General features: G+C 37.7%; 1 protein-coding gene and 1 non-coding gene across 4 annotated transcripts; both read left to right on the forward strand.

Moving 5' to 3' along the window:
• The first annotated feature begins 4542 nt into the window (after nt 1-4542).
• LOC145637506 (small nucleolar RNA R71) lies at nt 4543-4649 on the forward strand. The gene has a single exon (XR_014114282.1). It is a non-coding gene; the product is annotated as a small nucleolar RNA R71 (small nucleolar RNA).
• Nucleotides 4650-9037: 4388 nt separating this feature from the next.
• Nucleotides 9038-22182, forward strand: LOC145636158 (uncharacterized). 3 transcript variants are annotated; one of them, XM_081687629.1, is made up of 8 exons: nt 9038-9168; nt 10706-10958; nt 13127-13254; nt 15790-15892; nt 16487-16540; nt 16616-17032; nt 17527-17864; nt 18364-22182. In XM_081687629.1, the coding sequence occupies exons 2-8, from the start codon at nt 10796-10798 to the stop codon at nt 18520-18522; spliced, it is 1362 nt and encodes a 453-aa protein (XP_081543755.1). In that variant the 5' UTR covers nt 9038-9168; nt 10706-10795; the 3' UTR covers nt 18523-22182. The 3 variants fall into 3 exon arrangements, with proteins under 3 accessions (XP_081543755.1, XP_081543754.1, XP_081543756.1); XM_081687628.1 differs by having other exon boundaries at nt 16487-17032; XM_081687630.1 differs by lacking the exon at nt 16487-16540 and having other exon boundaries at nt 16586-17032.
• Nucleotides 22183-22899: the final 717 nt, after the last annotated feature.

Here is a 22899-nt window from a genome sequence, read left to right on the forward strand (position 1 = left end):
ATCTCCCCCAAGCCAGAATCAGACAACGTCCTCATTGGCTCGGAAACTAGCCCAGCATAGCTAGTCCTCATCATCCTCATCCATCGAGCCGAAACCCGCACCTCCACTGCCACCTGCACCACCTGCACCAAAAGAGCTACCACCAAAATAATCAGCGTGAAAACTCCCCCCCGCCGGTCCCCCGAAAGGAATGTCCTGACCGTACCCGAAGAAAGAAGAATAGTCAGTGTAAATACCACGGGCAGTGGGATCCCTGTCGTATCCCTGGGGTGGAGGCTGAAACCAGTCATGGTGAATAGCGTCGTCGGGAATGTTGCCCCGACGAGCATAATCATCGTACATAGGGTAGAGAGCTCTACCCTGGTTCATCTCTAGGTACCCTAACCTCTGGTCTATGGAGTCTACCATCCTCCTAAGGTCAGTATGTGAATGCTCGATACGTCCTAGGGCCTGACCTATACTCTGAAGATCCCAAACTGGGCCAGAGTCAACATGAGGGACGGAATGGGACATACGAGGTGGAGAGAAAGCCACCTCGGGCTGAGGCTGGGGTGGTGGAACTGGTGGTGGTGGCGCCTGCCCCCTAGCGTTGGCAACTAAAGCATTATAAGTGTAAGAAGGTTGCCCTGGGGGAAAGGCGGTCAAATCAGGACTGGGTAGGGGAAAAATGGGCAAAGGTTGCTCGTTCCCAGTCCGAATACACCAAAAGGGTGTCTGCTCGCTATCCGGTCTAACCCACCCCACATCCTCAAAATACCTAGCAGTTATGTAGGTATCTGGTCCACAGTTAGTCAGCTGGTGGGGTCCGTCTACTACAAAACCGGCCTTTTTCACCGCTATTCGAGTGATAAGGCCACCTAAACGGATAGAGGTCTTGGAAGTGGTGCTGGCTGTGGCATGCCTACTCAAATGGTGAACTATAAACCTACCTATGTTCAATTTCCCGTACCCTTACACATAGTGTCCTATGACAGCTAGTTCGTTAGATTGAGCATTATGAGGCTCGGCCCTACCTAAAAAAACACAAACCCGCAAATCTTTGCCAGATTTTTGGGACAGGGTGGTGAATAGGTTTGGTACTAGCATGTTGGGGTCCGGGGGTAGGCAAACCAGTCAAAGCATAATATAAGTCACCCATTTTATAGTCCGCATGCCACTGGTGAGATAATTCAGAATTTAATTCAAAAATTTTACAAAATTCTACAAAAGTTAAACTAATATTTCTATTGTTTAACCTGAAAAATAAATTTGGCCCATTTCTACTACTAACAACATGGAAAGTGGACAGGAATTCACAAGTAAGTTCTCGGTATGTAGGATAGTGCATATCAACAAATTTTCTCATGCCAATGTCATTCAAAAATCGTTTTACAAAATCATACAAACCAAATGATTCTAGGGTAGGGCGGTGTAACCACCGAGAAGGAATTACCTCACGACCGATAAAGTGCTCTAGCCGTTCCTTTTTCTCTCGGCTCACAAACCGGATCGTCGGCCAGTACGGGAGTTGCAAGTCCGGGTCGTATTCCTCCTTCGAACTGGAGCTCCTACCAAAAATGGACCTAGCCCTCTTTGAAGCCATGTTTAAGAAATGGGTTTGAAAATTTATTGAATTAAATCTGAAATTTTTTTATATGAAAGTGTAGAGGATGAAGAGAGGATCACAAATATGTAAAGAGTTTTGAATTTGGGTTGGTAATGGAGGAGAAATCTTAGAGAGAAGGTAGAGAGAATTTGAGTTTTAGAGAGAGAAAGTTATGGAGGTAAGAAGAAATGAAGGAAGAAAGAAGAAAAGAAAGAAGAAGAAAGGCCGGATCCGCTCGCGCCCTGTCGGGCGGTGGGTCGCCCGGTCGGGCGATCTATTTTTAATTCTGGTTAGGCTCTCGCGCCCGGTCGGGCGCCGTTCGCCCGATCGGGCAATCTGATTGTCCGATTTTCTCTTTGTCTCGCGCCCGGTCGGGCGCGATTCGCCCGATCGGGCGATCTTTAACTTTAAAATTATGCCCTTCTCGCGCCTGGTCGGGCGAGGCTTGCCCGATCGGGTGGACAATTAAGTCCGTAAACGACAAGCTTCGCGCCCGGTCGGGCGCCACTCGCCTGGTCGGGCGGTATTACTCTATTTTTAAACCTTGCTCTCGCGCCCGGTCGGGCGAGCTTCGCCCGATCGGGCCCGAGGATAAATCGTCCAATCGATATTTTCTTCTTTTCTCCAAAAATTAGCTAACTCTTTTCCTTCAAACCTGTACAAACACTTAGAAAAACTCATTAAATTCCCTCCTCTCTCCTCTCGTAAGACAAAATAAGGAAATAAAAACTAGTCTAAAAAAAAAACATTAAAAATACGGGTTGCCTCCCGCAAAGCGTTGTTTTATCTAGGTCCCGCGCGACCTTCTTACCAAGTACAATATCTAGGACCCTTGGCCTAACGCTTGATCGGGTGGTTTCTCACCCGGTCTAGCGGTGTTCAGGCTGCGATGCGGCTTCCTGACATACCCTGTGGGACGCCAAATTACCTTATCTGGTGGATCCTCCTTTACTCGGACTGAGGGATCTTCAATGCTACGCACTAAAAATCCTTCTTCGATCGGAGGTTGCTTCAAATTGTCATTGCGTTCAACACTTGCAACTCGATCTGGCGGAACACTTACCGTAGGCTCGATTTGCACAACTTGCTCGATCGGTTCCACTTGTTCATCCTCGAAACCAAGACCGACATTGTAGAGTGCTCTTTCTATTGCATCGACTTCCTTCTGCCATTTGTCTATCTCATCTGAAAAGGATGCAACACAAGATACCGCCTCCAAGGGATCTTTTTCAAGAGCTTGGGGCTTGTTAGAATAATTTACAACCACATTAACACTGAAACATTTCTCCTCAGTCATGGAGCTTTTAGAGGAATTATTCAGATTAAAAACGACTTTATCATCCCCTACTGATAATGTTAACTTACCACTTCTTACATCTATGACTGCTCCTGCAGTGTTAAGGAATGGGCTACCCAAAATAATTGGGGTTTGCATATCCTCAGCCATATCAAGAACAACAAAATCTACAGGTATATAAAATTTACCTACTCTAACGGGGACATCCTCTAAAACACCTAAGGGGTATTTGAAAGAACGGTCGGCCATTTGTAGAGTTATATTGGTAGCTTTTAATTTACCCATATTCAACTTTAAACACACAGATAATGGCATGACGCTAACACTGGCACCCAAATCACATAATGCATTATCAATCAAGAGATTGCCAATATGACAAGGGATAGAGAAACTACCCGGATCTTTTAATTTAGGTGGAGACTTATTTTGAAGTACGGCACTACACTCTGCAGTGAAAGCTACCGTCTCTACCTCACTAATAAACCTTTTTCTCGTCAATATTTCTTTCATAAATTTTGCATACGAGGGGATTTGTGTGATCAATTCAGTAAAGGGAACTGTTACCTTCAAATCTTTTACCACCTCCAGGAACTTACCAAACTGCTTATCCAAGTTTGTCTTCAATTGACGATTGGGGAATGGAAGTTTGATAATTGGCTTTGGAGCATTATTACTCTTGTCTAGAGTAGCCAGCTTCTCTGGAGTTGTACCCTGCAATGTAGAATTAGATATGTTAGTATTATCCTTTAGCCCTGGAGGGCTATCAACTACATTGTTTGGTTTAACGGAATTAAGATTAGCATTATTTAATAAAACAGGTTCATCAACTCTGGGCATAGAGGGCCCTTCATAGTTTGAACCGCTCCTCAGAGTAATTGCAAATGCTTGATTCGTAGGCCGGGTTGGCTGTGTTGGCAGAGCTCCCTGTTGGCGGGCTTGTAGAGTAGCGGAGAGTTGCGCAATTTGATTATCTACAATTTTATTATGCGCTAGAATTTGATCAATTGTCGCATCTCTGCTCTCCATGTGCTTTTGCATATTAGCCAACATTGCTATAATTTCCACCAGAGAGGGGTCAGAAGATGAGGAGGGTTGTTGTGGTTGGTTCTTCTGGCTAGCATTGGGATGATAATATTTCTGCTGCTGTTGTTGCGGCGCCTGTGGTTCTTGTGGTGGTGGATTTTGAACATTAGTGCTCCGGTAGGAAAGGTATGGATGATTCCGATACCCAGGATTGTAATTGTTGGAGTATGGGTTATTCTGCCTATAAGCTTGGAAGGCATTAACTTGCTCCACGGAACTCCTGCAATCCTGCTCCCAATGACCTACAATACCGCAATTTTCACAGAAAGCCTCGTTAGAATTATTATTAATCGCAGAAACATTGGCTACATTAGCAGTGCTCAGATTATCTAATTTTTGGCAAATAGAGGTTAGTTGAGCTTGCAAAAAGGATACAGAGTCGACACTATGCTTCCCCTTGTTAGAAAATCCTCTAGGGTTCCCATATTGGGAATTGTGTATCGCCATGTCTTCAATAACCTGAACTGCATCTTCAACATCAATATTCATAAATCTCCCACTAGCTGCAGAGTCTAAAATTATTCGAGAAGAATTTCCAAGGCCATTATAAAAGGCTTGGATTAACTGCCATTGCGCTAAATTATGGTGGGGGCAATCTCTTTGTAAATCTTTGAACCTCTCCCAAGCCTCATATAAAGATTCATCGGCTTCTTGGGCAAAGTTCTGGATCGCACTCCGTAGTACGGCTGTTCTCTCTGCAGGATAATACTTGTTATAGAAATTCAAAACAAGAGTTTCCCAGTCAGTTATACCAAGTGTAGTTCTATTTAAGCCATTAAACCACAATTTAGCTTTTCCAGTTAAAGAGAAGGGAAAGATAATCTCCCTAATTTGGTCTTGAGTGACCCCGGCTTGCCTGATAGTGTTGCAATATTGACAATAGTCGGCAATGTGAAGATTCGAGTCTTCACCCTTGGCTCCACTTAATTGCTTCCTCTCTATCATCGTTATAAATTGAGGTTTAATTTCAAATTGAACCCCATCAAGAGCCGGGGTAAGGGTGAGATGTGGAAAATCCGTAAGCTTTGGTTGTGAATAATCACTAAGCTTCTTTGGAGCCGTCATCTCTGATTCTGCGTCTGAAGATGCCTCTAAATCGCTAGAACCAGTCGGAGGATCGCGGTGATTATTGTTATTATCACCAGAATCCGCTAGGATTTGCTTGTAGAGATTTTTCTGTCTATGGAAGGAACGTTCGATCTCAAGATCGAATGGGATGTAACCTGATCTAGAACACCTGGGCATAAACAAAAACTAGAAGCAAATATGAGATTTGTCTCAGAGAACTAACGCTCTCTGAGACAAAAGGGAAATAATCTAGACTACAAAAACAATCAGAAATAAAAATAAAACCGTTTCCCCGGCAACGGTGCCAAATTTTGACAGGGTAAAGTCGTATACCCTAATAAAAAATAATTACTAAGTCCTCTAAATAGAGTAGATAGGGAAGTAGGGTCGAATCCACAGAGAAACAGATCTTTCTATTCCTAATTAATTAAAATAATCTAGATTATGAAGTAACCAATATTTATATTTAAATAAGAGATTAAACTACTAAGATTGAGAATAGGGAGAAAACAATATATAAAAGGATCTAGGGCACAGGTTCACCAATAAATAATATTCCAGGGTAGAATATAATAATCATTCATCAATGCATATATTAATCAGATTATAAAGGGCTTTCGCTACGTATTATAATCACACAATTAATTTACCGGTATTAAATCTCATCTTTTGAATCTCGACTTAACCATTTATAAATTAACCTGCCTATTGAAACTAGACCTAAACATTAATTCTCATCTGTCAAATCTCGAATTAATATTGTCAAACTCATGCATAAAAGATCGGGCCTAATCTAGTCACAGAGCATTAAATTAATCAATAGGAAATTAATCTAGCATTGATAATTAACAACAACAAATTACCCCTTCATATTATTTATGGATCCCCATAAACCCTAGAAATAAAACTACTCACACATAGTAGAAATTAAACCAACCAAAGAAATAAAGCAAGAATTGATAAAAAGAATAAAATAAATAACTGAGATTAAGAGAAGAGAAATCGTTACCCAAGTAAATCTGGAATTAAAAGTAGAATTAAGAACAAAGGTTTTTAGAGAAAAAAATCTAAGAGAATAGTTAAGAGAGTAAAAGAAAGAGTAAAAAGAGAAGAGGGAAGAGATTAAAATCGTATTACGGAGGAGTATTTATACTCCGTACAAAAATCCTAAACTAAAACAAATTAAAACGACGTTAAGCGTCAACTAATAAAAACACGCGCCCGATCGGGCGAGGCACCGCTCGATCGGGCGCGCCTTTTTAACCCTACTACTACTCTCGTGCCCGGCCGGGCGCGTCACCGGGCGCCAACCTAAGCTTCTCCCGCCCGACCGGGCGCGCCTCCGGACGCCAGCCTCTTTGGCCGGGCGGCTCATTTGGGCCACTATTTGGACTTCGATTGGGCTCCAATTCTTCGGGCCAATCTGGGTTTCCTCTTCCGGTCTTGAATACTCGGTCCAAATGCCCCGGTATCACCTATACTGACACGCGCCCGATCGGGCGAGGCACCGCCCGATCGAGCGCGCCTTTTAAACCCTACTACTAATCTCGCGCCCGGCCGGGCGCGTCACCGGGCGCCAGCCTAAGCTTCTCCCGCCCGACCGGGCGCGCCTCCGGGCGCCAGCCTCTTTGGCCGGGCGGCTCATTTGGGCCACTATTTGGACTTCGATTGGGCTCCAATTCTTCGGGCCAATCTGAGTTTCCTCTTTCGGTCTTGAATACTCGGTCCAAATGCCCCGGTATCACCTATACCGAGCCCTTAATCACCGGTTCGATGGCTCTAACCGACCCTGGGCTATAAAATCTGGTCGTGCTTCTCCAATGTTCGTGATTGCTCCAAAATATCTCGGGAAAATACTCCAAAAGCATAAATCCCTGCAAAAGTCAACCAAATCTACGAAAACACTAGAAAACACTAATTAGTAATAAAAGTGGCTCTAAAGAGCCAAAAACACTACTAATTATGACCAAGGGATGGGGGTAAAATACTGTATAAAATAGACACATCAGCGGCTGCCTAAAGGTAGAGGCTCCATTGCTCTCAATCTCTTTTCTGAGTTTGTTAAGCGCGACCTTAAGAGAGGCTGCGGTAATAGGAGGGTCATCAGCTTCTTGAAATGTGGCTATCAGCGGATCGCTAGTACGGATTGTAGGGATTATATCCTCTACATGTCCATCCTCGCCTGGATTAGGTGTCTGGCCGTCTATCGCCATAACATACGAGTATCCCCACATATGGCGCCAAATGTTTCGGGTGATTTTTGGATTTCTTGGGATACTGGTCACGCTCTCCTGGCAACGAGACGGTCCAACCTGCAAAACAACGAATATTCCAGTTAACGGAGTATTCGCCTCCGACGATCAAGTTAGTGATCGGAACGGAAAAGGCTAGAGAGAGAAAGTAGAGAGAAGTTGGAGCTATTTAATGCTCTGTTGTTGTAAAATGTCTTAATCCACCCCCCATCATAAATGATTGGGGTATTTATAGGGGTGGGACTCGTGCCCCTTTCTAGGGTTTATACCCTAGATTTACGTGATGTGATTGGCTGCGCAATAAGTGAATGCCACGTGTTACTTTGGGGGCGCCGCTTTGCGGCTTTCGTTGATTTCTCTCGGGATTTGGGCCCTGACGTTGTTAGGCCTCTTTGGCGTGCTGATTTAAAAGGGGGCATATGCCCTAAACACGTGGCATCTTCTCGTGACGAGACGCATCACCCTCTAACTGGGCCACGTGTCGCTACGAGATTGGCCTAAAACCTTGGGTGCTCTTGTGCTGAATGCGTGGCATCTTCCCGTGGTGACACGTGTCCCCCTATAACTGGGTCACGTGTCACCATGGGATTGGTCCACGTATACGAGGTGTTTTTTCCCTCAACAACTATATGTTCACAAACGGTTCGTGAACAACTTGTTTATTTAATGAGCCTTTCATGAAAGAACTTAATAATAATAATAATCGAGCTACTCCAGCAAATGAGTTTTGTACTTTTGATATTTGAAAATTTCAAAATTAGCATAATAATTGAATCTTAATTATAAATTTAATAACTAAATTCATAATTGTAAATAAATCAATAATTCATGAACATAAATAAGCGAGTAGTTCATGAACATAAATAAACGAGTTGTTCATGAACTTATCTTAACAAGCATATCTATGTTCGTGTTCAAACTCATTTATTAAACAAGCTTCAAAATTTGTTCAAGCTTGGCTCATTTATTAAATAAACGTACATGAACAAGCTTCATTCGAGTCCGAACATGAGAAGTTTATTGATTGACTTGGTTCATTTACACCCCTATTCATGAATTGAATGTTTTTTAAACTTAATTTTGTTTACCATATAAGACGTTACTTTATTAGCTCTTGTCAAAACTATTTTTATTTGAACTATACGGAGTACTTCTCAATCGAATTAATATAAAATATGAATTAATTTGAGTACGAAATAAGAGAAACCTCTGTCCCACAATATAGTTTATGTTTGTGTTTTTTTCAAAGTATTTAAGAAATAGGAGGAAAAAGTGAATGAAGTACATATTAATAAAAGTGAAAAGTACAATTATAGACAAAAATTAAAGAGAAAAAGTGGAAAATAGTACAAGGCATGTGCAAAATTCAAGGGTAATGTTAAAATTGTAATGAAAAAAGTTAAAAAAAGTAAAGGTCTTTACTTATTATCCTAAAGTAAAAACAAGAATAATATTTTGGCTCTCCAAATCCAAAATACAGAGTAGAAAACAGAAACTAAGTATGAGACGGAGGGAGTACAATTTTAGTCGCCAAACCACGTGCAACAACCACCAACCGCACGCGAGAGTAAGCGCGTGATACTCAACCTCAGCCGCGTTTTATAATTTTCTCTCTCATCCTCTCATTCCGTGAAACAGCACGTGTCAACAAACAACCACTAACCTGTAAAAACATTCCACGCGTCAAAATCCTAGAGGATATTCCGAGTTACCAAAAAGATTAAATCCTGACCGTCTATCAAAGTCAGCCCACCTTCACCACCTGACTTCGGAAGAAGTTAATCCCTTCAAGTCTCCTTTTCTCTCACTCTTCCTTCCTTTTTTCTAGAGAGAGAAACTAAACTTTCTAGAGAGAGAAACTCAAGAACAATTTCTACCTTCAGGTAATTATTACTTGATTATTTATACTTAATCATCAATTAAATTATTATTTTATTTTAATTATTACCTGATTAATTTCTTTAATTATTAGTTAAACTGTCTGTTTTTGTAATTTTGATGTTTGATTTAATTCTGTTCTTTGGTTGACTTGTAATTTTGCTTTATTTTTTGCTGAATTTAAATATTGTTTTAGCTCGTAAATTTTTATTTTTTTTTATGATGCTGTTACTTGTTAGTATTTTGATGAATTAATTAGCTGAAGTATATTGAATTCTTGTATTTTTTTTTTTTTTTTTTTTTTATGGGTTTAGTTCGGATGTTAATTTTGGGTTTTCTTATTGATTTTTGTTGTTTCAAGTAATTTTTAAGAATCTATTTATATTCAATTAGTTAATTTGATAGTAATTTAAGTTGGTGGGGTTTTAGTCTTCGTCTATCGGATATTAATTTGAGGTTTTCTTGATTTTTTTTCCTGATTGAATCAACCCAAATAAGTGATTTTTTTTGGTAATATATATCGTTTGTTAAGAAAGAGAAGTTTAGTTTGATTTTGCTACTTGTTTAATTTCTTTCGAATTTGCAATTGGGTTACCTTGATTTTTACTCGAGCACTGTTTAATCTTGATTTTAAGTTTTTGATCTGAATTCTTATGCTTTTTAAAGAATATTTTTGTTGTTCTTTTCTGGTTGTGTGAGGGTTAAAGTGTGTGGTTTAGGCGCCTTCTTTATGTGTGTGGCTTGTATTATTGCCTCAATTATTATTCTCAATCTGATTTAGGATTACTTGGAGTAACTCGAGTTGTCCTTCTACTCATCTTTCCTTTTCTGTCCAAGAAATTGATTTTTGGTGGGCTAGTAGATATATGAATTTGGTGGGCTAGTATGAGCTGAGGAGTTTGTATATGTGTAGTTCATAGACTCATTTGTATGAATATATACTATGGAATGTAGTTTGAGTTAAGTAACTTTGCTGAAATAGGTGTAAACACTAGCTCATTTTAAGCATCTGAAAGTTATGATCCCGTGCAAATGCTTAGCGCATTGCATGTAGATTACTGCATTTGGGTGTACGTAAATTAGTAACTGTTCTTCCATGCAGGCATCAAGTTGGGAGACATCTATTTTTTTGTTTTTAACATACTTGGTCACTCTGACTCTGTCTATTCTGCTTTCTCCTCTCTACATACCCTGCATGTCTTTACTCTGTGTCCGTGAGCTGTAGTCTTCTAACTTTCTTAGCAGTTTTTGTTGCTTCTTTTCCCTTGCTCGTGAACCTTAAGTTGATGATTAGCTACTCTTTAAAAGTCAAAAGGTTGAGTTCTTATGCTCATGTTACTGTCTTGAACTCTTGAATTGGTTCAAATTTGAAGCTTTAAGCTTGCTCAGTGAACTAAGAAAAAGGAGCTGCCTACATTATTCAGATTCTGTAACATGTTGTAACATCCCCTTGAACTCCATTATCTCTCCTATCAACTTAGACTCTCTACTATTGACTTGTATCCTTAGTTGCTTATACTTCCATTAATGGTCTCTTTGCAGCTTGTTGCTGCTAGTTGAATCTATTCTGGGGTGCATCGTCCCCATTGATGTTTCTGGGTAAAGATTGTCAACTTTTCAAGCATAGAGCAAATGCCATCACTAAGGATGAAGATGAAGTCAAGTGTGTGTTGTGTGAAAGAGAAAAACTGTCTACGTGTTTGTCAAAAGTCAAGTACAATATCCAAAAGGTCTCATGTCAAGACTTCTCAGATGGCAGATGATGCTGACACTTGTTGTCAGAGCTGCCATGAAGGTAAGCGTTCTTTGAGTCCGATTGTGTAGACATTTTTTTTTTAATGAGCAAGTAATAAGAAATTCATCGAAATGCTCCAAGGCCAACCCATATATAATTGTAAACTTTGGCAGAAAGTGTCATACTTATTACCTTTTTTTTTTAGTTTGATTTAACCTTATATCATTCTTGTTTGAAGACATATCCCCTAGAGCTGGTTTACCATTGCAGCATGATTGATGAAAGCCACAAAATAATTCAACTGAATGAAATTTTGAGGTTTGTAGGAGTTATTCTTTTATTAAGATGGGAATTTGAAGGAGAATAAGTTGAAGTATGATGAAGCAGTTACTGCTGTTGATTGGTATTCTGTCCTTAAGGAGTGAAGCAATGACTTTAGGATGGGAGTTATATATTATATTGTTGGAAAGTTTAAACTGGTGTGCCTATCATAGTCTTGATGAGATACTTAACTGACATGGCATCTCTGTTTGACACCTCAAGAAAATATATATTTGTGCAGCTCATGTAGGGAACTTTAGCTTTCCACATTGAAATCTTAGCTTGTGACCCATATATGATGCGTGGCACAATAAGGCACATTATGCCCTTTGAGCTGAATAAATTATTTGTTGATAAACTCTGATATGTTTACACAATGACTAGGAGAGAGGTTTTCTCTTGGCTATTATAATTTTGCTGACTTTCTTATGTCTCTCATTTGTGGTCATGGACAAAGTTTTCATGATAGCATCAAGATATGTACATTACCATAGTTCTTTTGAAGAGGCTTCCTTTCCTTGGCTACATTTTCACTTGAATTCAACTATAATTATAGCTAGAGAGTCCTCTTATTAGGATTTGTATGTATTAAATTCTTTATACTTCCTCAATTCCAATGTTTCTTTTAAATTGGATATTTTTTTGTAATCAGTATGACCAAATACTAGTATTAGCCTTAGCTGAACATTTAATTGCCCTCTTTCCTCATAATTACCCTCTCTCCTTATCCTTCCCTCTCACCCTCCCCCCTGCATATTAACCTTTTCTCCAGTCTCAGCCTTCCCGTCCATTGATGGTGTAGCCTCCTAAGCCCTAACATGAGTTTTGAAATTTGACCTCCATCTTATTTTCTCTGCAACCCTTTCACTGGTGGTACACCAATGACAATTACCAAGTTGAAGAAAGAGATACATCTCTGACAAGTCATGGACTCATAGTGAGAGTGTATTTAAGTTGATATGACCTAACTTTCTTCGACATTGATCTCCACAAAGGAAGACAAAGAGAGGGAGGATGGGAGCAGATCTAGGTAGTTATTTTGCAAATTCTGTTGACTTGTGAGCCAAGAAGGATGAATGCGGCTAATTATGGGAAATGTTTAACCAATTACAGACCCTGACTCTTTTGATCTTCTTTCTTTTGTCGATTTAACTTCGGGGAGCTGTTCGGTTGAGTTAACAACAATGATAGGGGTGGGAGGTGGGGTTTGGCTTGTTGGGTTGAGGCCAGTTTAGGTGGACGAGATAATTAAGGCTGGGCTGCTTGTGGTGGGTACAAATTGTGTAGGGAGTCCTTGTTGGTGGTGGTTGAGGCTTAAAGAGGGTAGTCTGCTGGATGGGAGGTCTGTTTAGGAGAAGGTATTGCTTGTAATACTATGTCATGTGGATTGTTAATTGCTCTTGTTGATTATGTCAGCCAAATGCCCTGCACTCTTTCTCTCTTCTACCCTAGAAAATGTGCAGTTTCTGTGGTTGCTATTTAATAAATTACAGAAGTATAAACATTCATATGAAATGACATTTTAGTCTCTAAGTTTTACATGATATATTGAAAATATTAAACTTTTGATTGAGTAGGAACTTTTATACATCAATATGTTTTCAATTCTTCCATTAGAAGTCTAGCTAATGATTTTGTGATGGCAAGTGAAATAGTGATAAATAGTAATATGTGCAATTGTTGAAACTTGCCATCCAACTCCGAGCTTATATATGATATTGGTATCTATTTGCTATATTTTAGTGGCTTGTTTATCTGTCTTTAAAACTATTTTTAGAAATTACTTCATATTTTAGGAAGACGGATAACGTATCTATCAGCTTCTGTTCTCCTAGAACCACCCTTAATTTTGAAATGTATTCCAAAATATTCGGGGTCACATGGTCATCTATGTTTTATTTGTACAGTGTCTCCAAGCAGTGAATCAAATAATCAAGACACTGGAGCTACCAACACTGATGAATGGCAAAGCTGTGAAGACATCTTCAAACAGTTAGCTACCTCTTTCAGTGATTCTGCAGTAACTGAGGGAATGGTAAGTCATAATAAATCTAATATACTAATCTGATCTATTCTTGAAATAGTGCAATTAAGTCAGTGGTGGATCCAGGAAAATTTTGTCTAACCTTGAAATATTTAAATATATTTAAGTCTTGATATACAATAAAATCCAAATATTTTGGTCCAAAATCCCTATTACAACCAAATAATTTGGGTTTGCAGTTGATGCATTTGCAATAACAAAAAATGAAAATTTTTAAGGTAATTTAGAATGTTCATTAAGACATTAAGCAGTATTAGTTCTTGTGAAATAGAGGTCAGGGTAACTTAGGATATCAACAAGATAAGGGTGAAAATTTCAAAAAAAAAAAAAAAAAAAAAAATTACTAGGAAAATAAGTACAATTGCTGGGGCAGATGGCTTGAACGCATGACCAAGGGGAGAGTTTAGCAAAGCAATTTGCGCTGAGCTTTTCGACCACTAATCCATTTCTTTGTAATCACATCATTTATGCACGCATTTCCTTATAACTGTTTCAATTATTTTCTTTTAGTTATTTGAGATTTTTTCTCCTAGTATGGGTTCAGCTGAACCCATACTGGATCCGTCCCTGAATTAAGTGTTAGCATTGATATAGATGCTGAAATATATAAATGCCGCTTACACTAATTGGGCATGGAGTATTTGAGCTTGGTTTGTGAGTAGAGGTTTTCTATTTGTTTGTTTCAATTTCGGCTCTATTCAGCTAAACAATGTCAATAAGAATATGAAAATGTGGTACCAAGCTTTGCTATATCAGAAAACCTGTATAGCTTTCTTTGTGACCTTGGTAGATTGTTATAGACTGATTTTCTGGTTGGTATATTTTAATGAATAAGAGGAAATTATAAGATGATAGCTTGGAAATTTGATTGATAATGGCAAAACAAGTTGCAAAATGATAAAGTTAATAGCTTGAGGGTATTACTCTTGATAACTTTAGGTTATCACCCTCTCTTAAAAACTTGAGGTTACCATTCTCTCTCATTCCACATTACAAATCTCATACCCTCTACTGCCTTACTACTACTACTCCTTATATAATCAAGCAAGCTACACTAGAAACAAGACATCTTCAATGGTGAGACTCAACTTTGAGTATAAAAATATAAAATGAGTTGTTTTTCACACCCAGTGGTGATATCCAACTCACTTCTCAATTTAGCAACTCATGTGATGTATAATTTTCCAATGGTGAGACTCTTAAGTATACTAATGTCATTTTCTAATATGGCCCACTACATCCAATTAAATAAACAATTTTAAGTTTTTACAAAAATGTTAAAAGTTAAATAGATAAATAAACCAATATACAACTGATAAGGGCCCACTTTTTTTGAGTATCTAAACTTAGCAACTTTCTTTTTGAGTATCCAAGTTTAGATACCAACTTATTGGTATCCTTTACAAAAAATATTCTCTCTCTCCTAGAAGAACTCCAACGAGTCTCACCATTGGAGATGGTCTAATGTTAAATAACTTGGTCACTATTCTACAGAGTATAAAACCAGCAGGCTTTTCCTCTTAGTGTTTCATTGATGAGTTTTGTCCAATAGTGCCTTGCTGTTCTCTGCATCCCATTTCACTTGGGTGGCAGCCCCATTGAGTCTATCGCATAGATTCTTTAATTACTTTCTATGATCTATAGGCTGAATTCAATTTTAAGCTGGGAGAAGCATGCTTAGATCAAAGAACTGTGGTTGATGTCGATTAAATTTGTGGATCTTGTTGAATGGAAATTTATGCAAGAGATACTTTACCATACATGTGGGGTAGAATTATACTCTAATCATATAGATGTACTTTAAAAAATGTAGATTCTGCCCTGGTGGCTGGTGCAATGATTAAATTCCTAATTGCCCTTATCTTTTGGAAATCGTGGGTCAATGCTTGGAAAATAGCTTCTTAAAGTGGCTGAAATTTTTTGTATGTTTGACTTCCAATGGATGTTGGTGACTTGGTGTAACTTGTATGCCTTTTAACTTTGATTAACCTCTTTCACAACTTGTAAGATTTGGCATAAATCTCTTCTGTATTGATGTCCAGACAATCATTTTTGGTAAATAGATTTTGTAATTTGATCTCCATACCATTAGGTTTATAATTCTACATGTAGGAACTGTTGGATTAACACTTCAGTTTGATATCCATATCTTAGATGAAACCATTGTACTAACAGTGATTCAGAATGCTTATTAAACCAGATTACTGCGATATGATTGAAAAAGCAACATTGTGATGTATTTTACATTTACAAGGCTAAACCTTGTTAATCTTTGTTTGACCCTTTTTTTACTCCTTGTTACTTTCATTTGTTCCTAATGTGCGTTAATGCGTTTAGCGTATCTGGGCCATCATTTTTAATACATGCTTTTTTTTTTTTGAAACCAATTTTTTTTTTAAATATATGCTACTATGCTAGTGTATTGTGTATACGTGATTCTAATAGCATGGTTCCCTTAAATGTGATGTCCTTGCTTTTGATATGGTCTTGTTGTAGATATTCATGAATATATGATTTTCAATGCAGGAATTACCCCCAGTCTCATGCTCCACAAATTTTGGAACAATTTTCTCGCCCACTTTCTATCAATTCGATGTTCGGGATATACCTAATTCTTACTATAACGCAGGTAAAAGTTTACTCCTTACTGTTTTTGCTGATTTTTTTTTTTTTTTATTTTTTATTTTTTTTTATTATGATGCTGGCTGCTGAAATGTGATTCCCTTTTGCCATTTGTTTTCCACTCCTTACTTCCACTCATCTGATCAATTCTTTATATATGACAGTTGTAGTAGCAATATGACTCAATTACTGATCTAATTTACAAAACACTGAAAAGGGTTGTTTTTTTTTTTTTTAAAAAAAAATAACTTAAAAGTTTTCTTCTTTTTTAATTTTATTTTTATTTTTTTATTTATTTAATTTTTTTTTTAAAAATATAGTACTAACAATGATCGGACTGTTTTTGCTAAACCCATTCACTGGATAGGAGAATGATCAGTGAAGCATAAAGGCTAACTGAGTAGCTAGGATTTTTTAAAAAAAAGCTTTTGTCTGTGTGCAACCATAGTTATGCTTTTGTCTGTGGCTCAAAGAATTAGATTTTGTTAGTTTGTTATTGAAGTTAGTCAGCTAGATAGGTGACCTCTGCACGATCTTCGTCATGTTTTGCTCTAGAATCTATAGTTGTTGAATGCTCAAGGTCTACTGTTCTTTTGTACAGGAGTCAATATTGATTCAGATCCATTTCAATTTAGCGTGGCAGAGGAAAGTGATGGTAATAGTGGAAGTTCATCTGACTATCGAACTTGCAACATTTCAGATTTCTACATTTCAGACATGATTCTTGCAGGTTCAACATTTGATGGGAGTTTCATGTGTGATAACATTGCTGAGAAGCTCACAATTCCTGCACATGAGGTTGCAGACTCTAATGTCTTCTTTGATGGTACTGAACGACACATGACTTTACCCTTACTTAGTGATTCTGCGGAATTGAGCGAAATTCTCCATTCACGAACATCTGAAGAAGCAAAAATGGACTCTGATGATTCAAGCTTTTTGTTAGCTATTCATCAGGTTCGTCCTGGTGAACAAGAAGCAGATCATAGATCTTGTGATGATTCCGACGAGGCACAGTATTTTGATCCTCATTCATTCATTAGAAACTTGCCTGACCTATCAGAGGTTGTACCTAGTACTCGGCCAACTATTTTGCCAAAAGAATCACGGGAAAAAAAGCCCGTTACTTTGGTTCTTGATTTAGATGGTGAGTTTCTTTGTTTTCAATGTGTGAAATTCTTGTAATTCATAATACATGGACATGAATTTATTTTTCCTGTTATATTCTGAAATCTTTGATTAGTTAGAAGTGGCTATAATCATGGAAATGAGTGCGGAAATTGTTTGATTTTCGAGCTTAGCTGAATTTGGTTTTCTGGCTTTGCAAAATAAATGAACTGTAGACTTGGTAAAGGAAATAGTTTGCTCGTGGATCTAAGCTGAACTTCGTTTTTTGGCTTTGCAAGATAAATGAATGTAAACTTTTTAATGTTTGTAGTTAATCCTGACACGTATACATATATGACTAATAAGTGTAAGGTAGACCTCCCCAGATCCCTGCCGCAGTGGAATTAATCATATGTCTTCTTGTGCCAACGAGCGCGTCCCTCCTGCTTAGAGTAATTTCGATTCAAATGACACTGTTTCTAAACTTTAAAATTCACTTCAGTAAATTGTTAACAATGACTTCCATTTTTGCAGAAACCCTTGTCCATAGTACATTGGATCATTGTGAGGATGCAGATTTTACATTTACAGTTTTCTTCAACATGAAAGCTCATACTGTGTATGTGAAAGAAAGGCCTCAACTTCGGCCTTTCTTGAAGAAAGTTGCAGAGATGTTTGAAATTATTGTTTTCACTGCTAGTCAAAGTATATATGCAGAACAACTTTTGGATATACTGGATCCTGATGGGAAGCTCATCTCTGGTCGAGTTTATCGGGAATCATGCATTTTCTCCGAAGGAAGCTATACTAAAGACTTGACAGTGTTAGGTCTTGACCTTGCTAAGGTTATGATTGTAGATAACTCTCCTCAGGTATTTTTATGGACCAAATTCTCCTATCAGTTCTGTTATGTGAGACCATATCCTGCTGTCCTGCCCCTTATTTCTCCATTTATCTTTGCTGTTTTTGCTTGATTTTGTCTTTTATTCCAGATCAGATTTGTATTGCTTAAATCCTGAATGTTGGGAATTTATCTGGAAGTCATACTATAGTTTTATTTTATCTTTTATTCATTTATATTTTTGTTTGGGAAAAAAAAAGGGTGGGGGGGGGGGGGGGGTGGGGGGTGGGGGGTGGGGGGTAACCATTGTATTGAATGGCTGTGCTGTTTATCAAGCTTTACGACCTAGATTTGAAGTAGCCTCTCACCTTTAGTAATTTAAGGCATCAACTTGTATTTTTGAAAGACTAGACTGGGGCAAATTTAAAATTGGTTTATGCTGAAGAATGAGAAACCAGTAACTTGGTCAAGTAGCTTGACCGTAACCAAGTAATGTTTTTGTTTTGACACTACCTCTGTTTTGTTGTCAGGTTTTCAGGTTACAAGTAAATAATGGAATTCCAATAAAGAGCTGGTTTGATGACCCATCAGACAACGAGCTTATGTCATTAGTTCCTTTCCTGGAGACCTTGGCTGACGTCAATGATGTGCGCCCTCTTATTGCAAAGAGATTCGGTAACAAGGAATAAAAACCCCTTGTTCTCTCTTTATATTTCAGTTCATCGCTGATTAACTCTTTCATCAACCATTTTTGCAAAAGCAAGCACCAGTCAGATGCTCTATTCTTATATCTTTCTTGCTATAATTTTCATAAAGTAATTAGGTTTATGCTTGAGGTAGGTTTACTGTCTGTCATTCCTTTCTTCTCCTGGCTAACAACCTGTGTTATATGATTGATTCCCAAGGTAGTTCCAGGAACTCTTTTTAATTTTGTTCTTGTACAGATAAAGATGCTATTATTTTGCTTGAATTTGTAAATAATTTGGAAGTATTCTGTAGTCCTTTATGAACCATTAAAAATCATTGATAGACATGCCTAAAGATGATTTTTTTGGGTATGATAGAATTTAAATCAAACATGGATATCATTTTGATTCAGAAAAGTTATGAAATAGTGGCTCAAATAGTCATATGTACGTAGTATTTGTTTTAATTTCAATAATAAGGCAGCACAATATATTGAAGTGGTTTTTGCTTGGAAATATATTTGAACATAGCTTCCTTCCACTAACCTTTGGGATGCAGTTTTGTTTATGTACAAGCCCATTCCCATTGTCCACTAGTCTTGGAAGAAAAAAAATAAATAAAATAGGGGGCAGGGGGGAGATGAAGAAATGAAAGTAAATGTAGGCTAAAGATACATGGAAGAACATAGAGAAAGCACAACATTAGTCTTGCCAAAAAAAAAAAAAAAAAAAAAAAAGGAAAAGAAAAGAAAAAAGAAAAAATGAAAAAGAAAAAATGAAAAAGGAAAAAAGAAGAGAGGGAGATGAAATAATTAAAGTAAATTGGAGGCTAAAAAATCTTGGAAGAACATAGAGAAAGCATAAAGATGGGGAAACTATATTTAGCTTATCACGTTGTTCCTATGAATTTTGAGTTTCCATCTTTCTATTTGCTAACTTTTGTCTTGTGCTTTTTTTTGGAGAATAGAGGGGGGGGGGGGGGCACAATAAGCAAGGATAATCTGCAACTGTAAATATAGATCTTTTGACATACAACTGTATAAGAGCACCAGTTTGGATGTTGTTTATTGACTTAATATTAGCGCAGAAATCATTCATTGACAAGTTAACCCCTTTATGAATTTATGATATGACAAGTGACCAAATTTATTCTTAAGAGTAGCTTCTTGTCTAAATAAGTTATTGAAACATGATCATGATGGCATTACGGTGATAAAATTACCCGGGGTAAGGATAGAATCACGCAGTCAAGCTTTCTTGCTAGCTTGTGTGCATAGAGGAGGCACACTACTTAATGTAAGTAGCCCTTTTAAGCCTTAAAAGTGGCCATTTTTTTGGGTGGGAAAAGGTGGGGATGAAAACTCTTCCTTACTCAGACAATGGTATATGGGTGAGGTTCAAGTTATTCTTTCAAATAGTAGTTCCTAGCGGTGATTGTCAGAGGCTTGGTGTCCCTATACCAATATGTTTCCTTATACAGTCAGGAGGTGGCTCTTGTTTACAAATCTAATCCCTTACGGAGACTTAAGATGTTGCTCTTGTTTGATTGTGCTCTTTATACTGCTCAAATCCATGCTTTATGCCATGAAAGTACTGCTTGAACCAAGTCTGTCAAAACTATGTCCTCAATTAGGCCCTGTGTAGTTGTGTTGATATGTGGTGGCTTACTCTTTGTTAGGGTGTTAATGTTAGAGAAATAATGGTGGGTATCATCGTGAGAATAATTAGATAAAAGATGTCAAGTTGAGGTTTCTGTCCACAAATCCCTTGTCAGCACCTCTTTTTTAGGTGTACAAGAATTTTGATTGGTACAGCACCACACAGCTGTTGAAAGGCTCTGGATTTTCCAAGAAAAACAAGATGTACCTGCTACTGATGTAAGATTTCTTGTTATTGTTACACTGTATATAATTTATGGTCATTCTTTTCTATGTGATCTGGTGACTGCATGCTTCCTTTATGTGTACTATTGTCTTTACTATGTGTAGGATCAGAGGCCTAATGGCCGTGCAGTTATAGTAATATTAATACACTGGTGAGTTTACAACTTCAGCCTTGGGCTAACAAAAGTTGGCAAGTACAACATTGAAATCATTTGAGATGCTATCTTAAATATTTATAACTTGTAGTGTGAGTTAACCAACCCTGTGCTTGCTTTCCTAGCTTAAGAGTATGGATGTTTGGTCTCTAACTCTCTATATTCTTTTTTTTTTAAATCAACTTCCGGACTTGTATGTGACTCAATTTTTCCTGGTTTACTTTTTGTGCTTGCTACTAAGCCTTTCTATTTCCTTGAGAAGTTTCTTTTAATGCTGTGATTGTGATCACTAGGTTCAATGAGGTAAATTTGGCCTGCTCAGTAGACCTTGATGGTTGGAGTTGTAGTCTTTGTTATCATGATGATATATAACTTGGGACATGCTGTTGAAGAGTAAAGGGCTGAAAGAAGAATTCTAGAGAGAACTTTTCTGGATAATGCTATATTAGGATAATATGGCGTGTCATAGAATGTGGTTATCTAGGAATGGATCCTTAGAAATTGAATTTCCGAGACCCTTTCTTATAGTTTTTATGTAAAAAAATGTGGAACAATATAATTTAGGTATCAGCCTATCAGGTGAGGAATTCCATACCCCTGTTGGATTTACGAGTGTTTAACACAGTTACACAGTCAAAGTACAGAATTAATGTATGCACATTGAGGGAGTGCTCACTGGATGTTTTATGAAAGCTTGTTGTTTGTAGTTCAGCCCTGATTATTCTCTTCAGAGGGAGGGAGGGAGAGAGAGAGAATACATGACGAAGGCTATGGAGAGGGAGGGAGAGAGAGAGAGAGAGAGAGAGAGCTGATGCTCCATTCAACTATAGAAGCTTTTTGGTAAGTGGTATGGAGCTATATGACATAATGTAAAGGGGATTATCATGGTAATATCTGCTGATTAAGGGTAATAGCCTTTTGCTGTTGAAGAAGAGTTGAAAGTTACTGGAAATCATTGTTATATCTACTGATTGCAGTGCTTTCCTGAGTAGAGTATTTTATAATGTGTATGGACTGTATTAATGACTAGAATGCTGTTATATGAACCAATATTAGGTCAGTTATACCAAAAAGTCCCATGTCTAATGAATTTATCTTAGGTTCTCAACTTCTCGTGATTCGACTGACATTTTTACTGGTCTTCTTTTGTTGATGAAGATTCATGAGAGACAGGCCTGTTCTTAGTAGCAGAAGCCAACTGATCTGTAAGTTAAAAAGATTTGACAGAACCTAAATTTCATAGTTTACTAGCTTGCATGCCTTATTGCAGGTTTATATAGGGATGTTAATGGATTGGCTGCTTATGCAAATACTACCTTACTAGGTACGCCAAGTTCAAATTTCCTGTCATTTCTGCTGAATCCTCATAATGCTGATGGTTGTTAGCATTTTGTTATGCTTCCCTTCTATTTGTCTTGTTTTACATTTAATATTGCTCAATTCCAGAAAGAAACCTTGAGATGCTACAAAATCTTTACAACCTTTCGTCTTTATTGCTATTGCCCAATTTTGGGCTGCAATTCCTGCGGCCAACAGGATATTGTAATTTAGATTATAGAAGTTACTACAATCTTTTTCTGATGGGAAATTCTTTAAAATTATGGTTATATCAGTGTTTTTATTCAGTTCTGTAATTTGATTTGTGGACATAAGGCTTATTCACAAGCTTCTCATCTTGGTTAGTTGATCTAAATTCTCTTCTGTATTTTTACGCTCTAGCCAAATGTATAATTTGCTTGGCTTAGTTATTTTATACGCAGGTGGTTCTTTCCATATTTTTATTATCATTTTTATTATGTGCGTGGTCGAGAATTGTTGATCATGTGAGACAATATATTATTCGGTTCTGTAGCGACTCTTATTTAGCCATTTTAGGTATCTGGCAAACTCAAAACAACAAGCCCTAAAGTTGGCCAAAGTTGTGGATAAAGTATCGAACTTAACAAAGTTGCAAATAGGACACTCAAACAATTACTACAGTAATCAAGCCCAAATACCTGTTCCAATCAGTTAACCAAGCCGAAAAAAATAAAAAAAAATAAAAAAAAAAAAAAATTAGATGAGACATGAATCTAATTAACAAGAAAATCACGAAGGGCCTGTTTTGCAAATTTAAAAAAAGACAATACATGTAACATTCAACAAAGTCATCCCAATGTTTATAGAAGTGGTAGCAAGGTCACACTTTAACTCAAGAGGGAAATGCGTATATGATGTGATAATAAGTCATTTTTCCATTCTTGTACACACGAGAACCAAATAAGTCATTTTTCCATTCTTGTACACACGAGAACCAAATAGGAATTCAAAGGATCACAAGAAAAGGACACCAAGAACTTTGA

This window comes from Chenopodium album, chromosome 6 (genome assembly GCF_948465745.1).
Source record: "Chenopodium album chromosome 6, dcCheAlbu1.1, whole genome shotgun sequence".
Taxonomy (NCBI): domain Eukaryota; kingdom Viridiplantae; phylum Streptophyta; class Magnoliopsida; order Caryophyllales; family Amaranthaceae; genus Chenopodium; species Chenopodium album.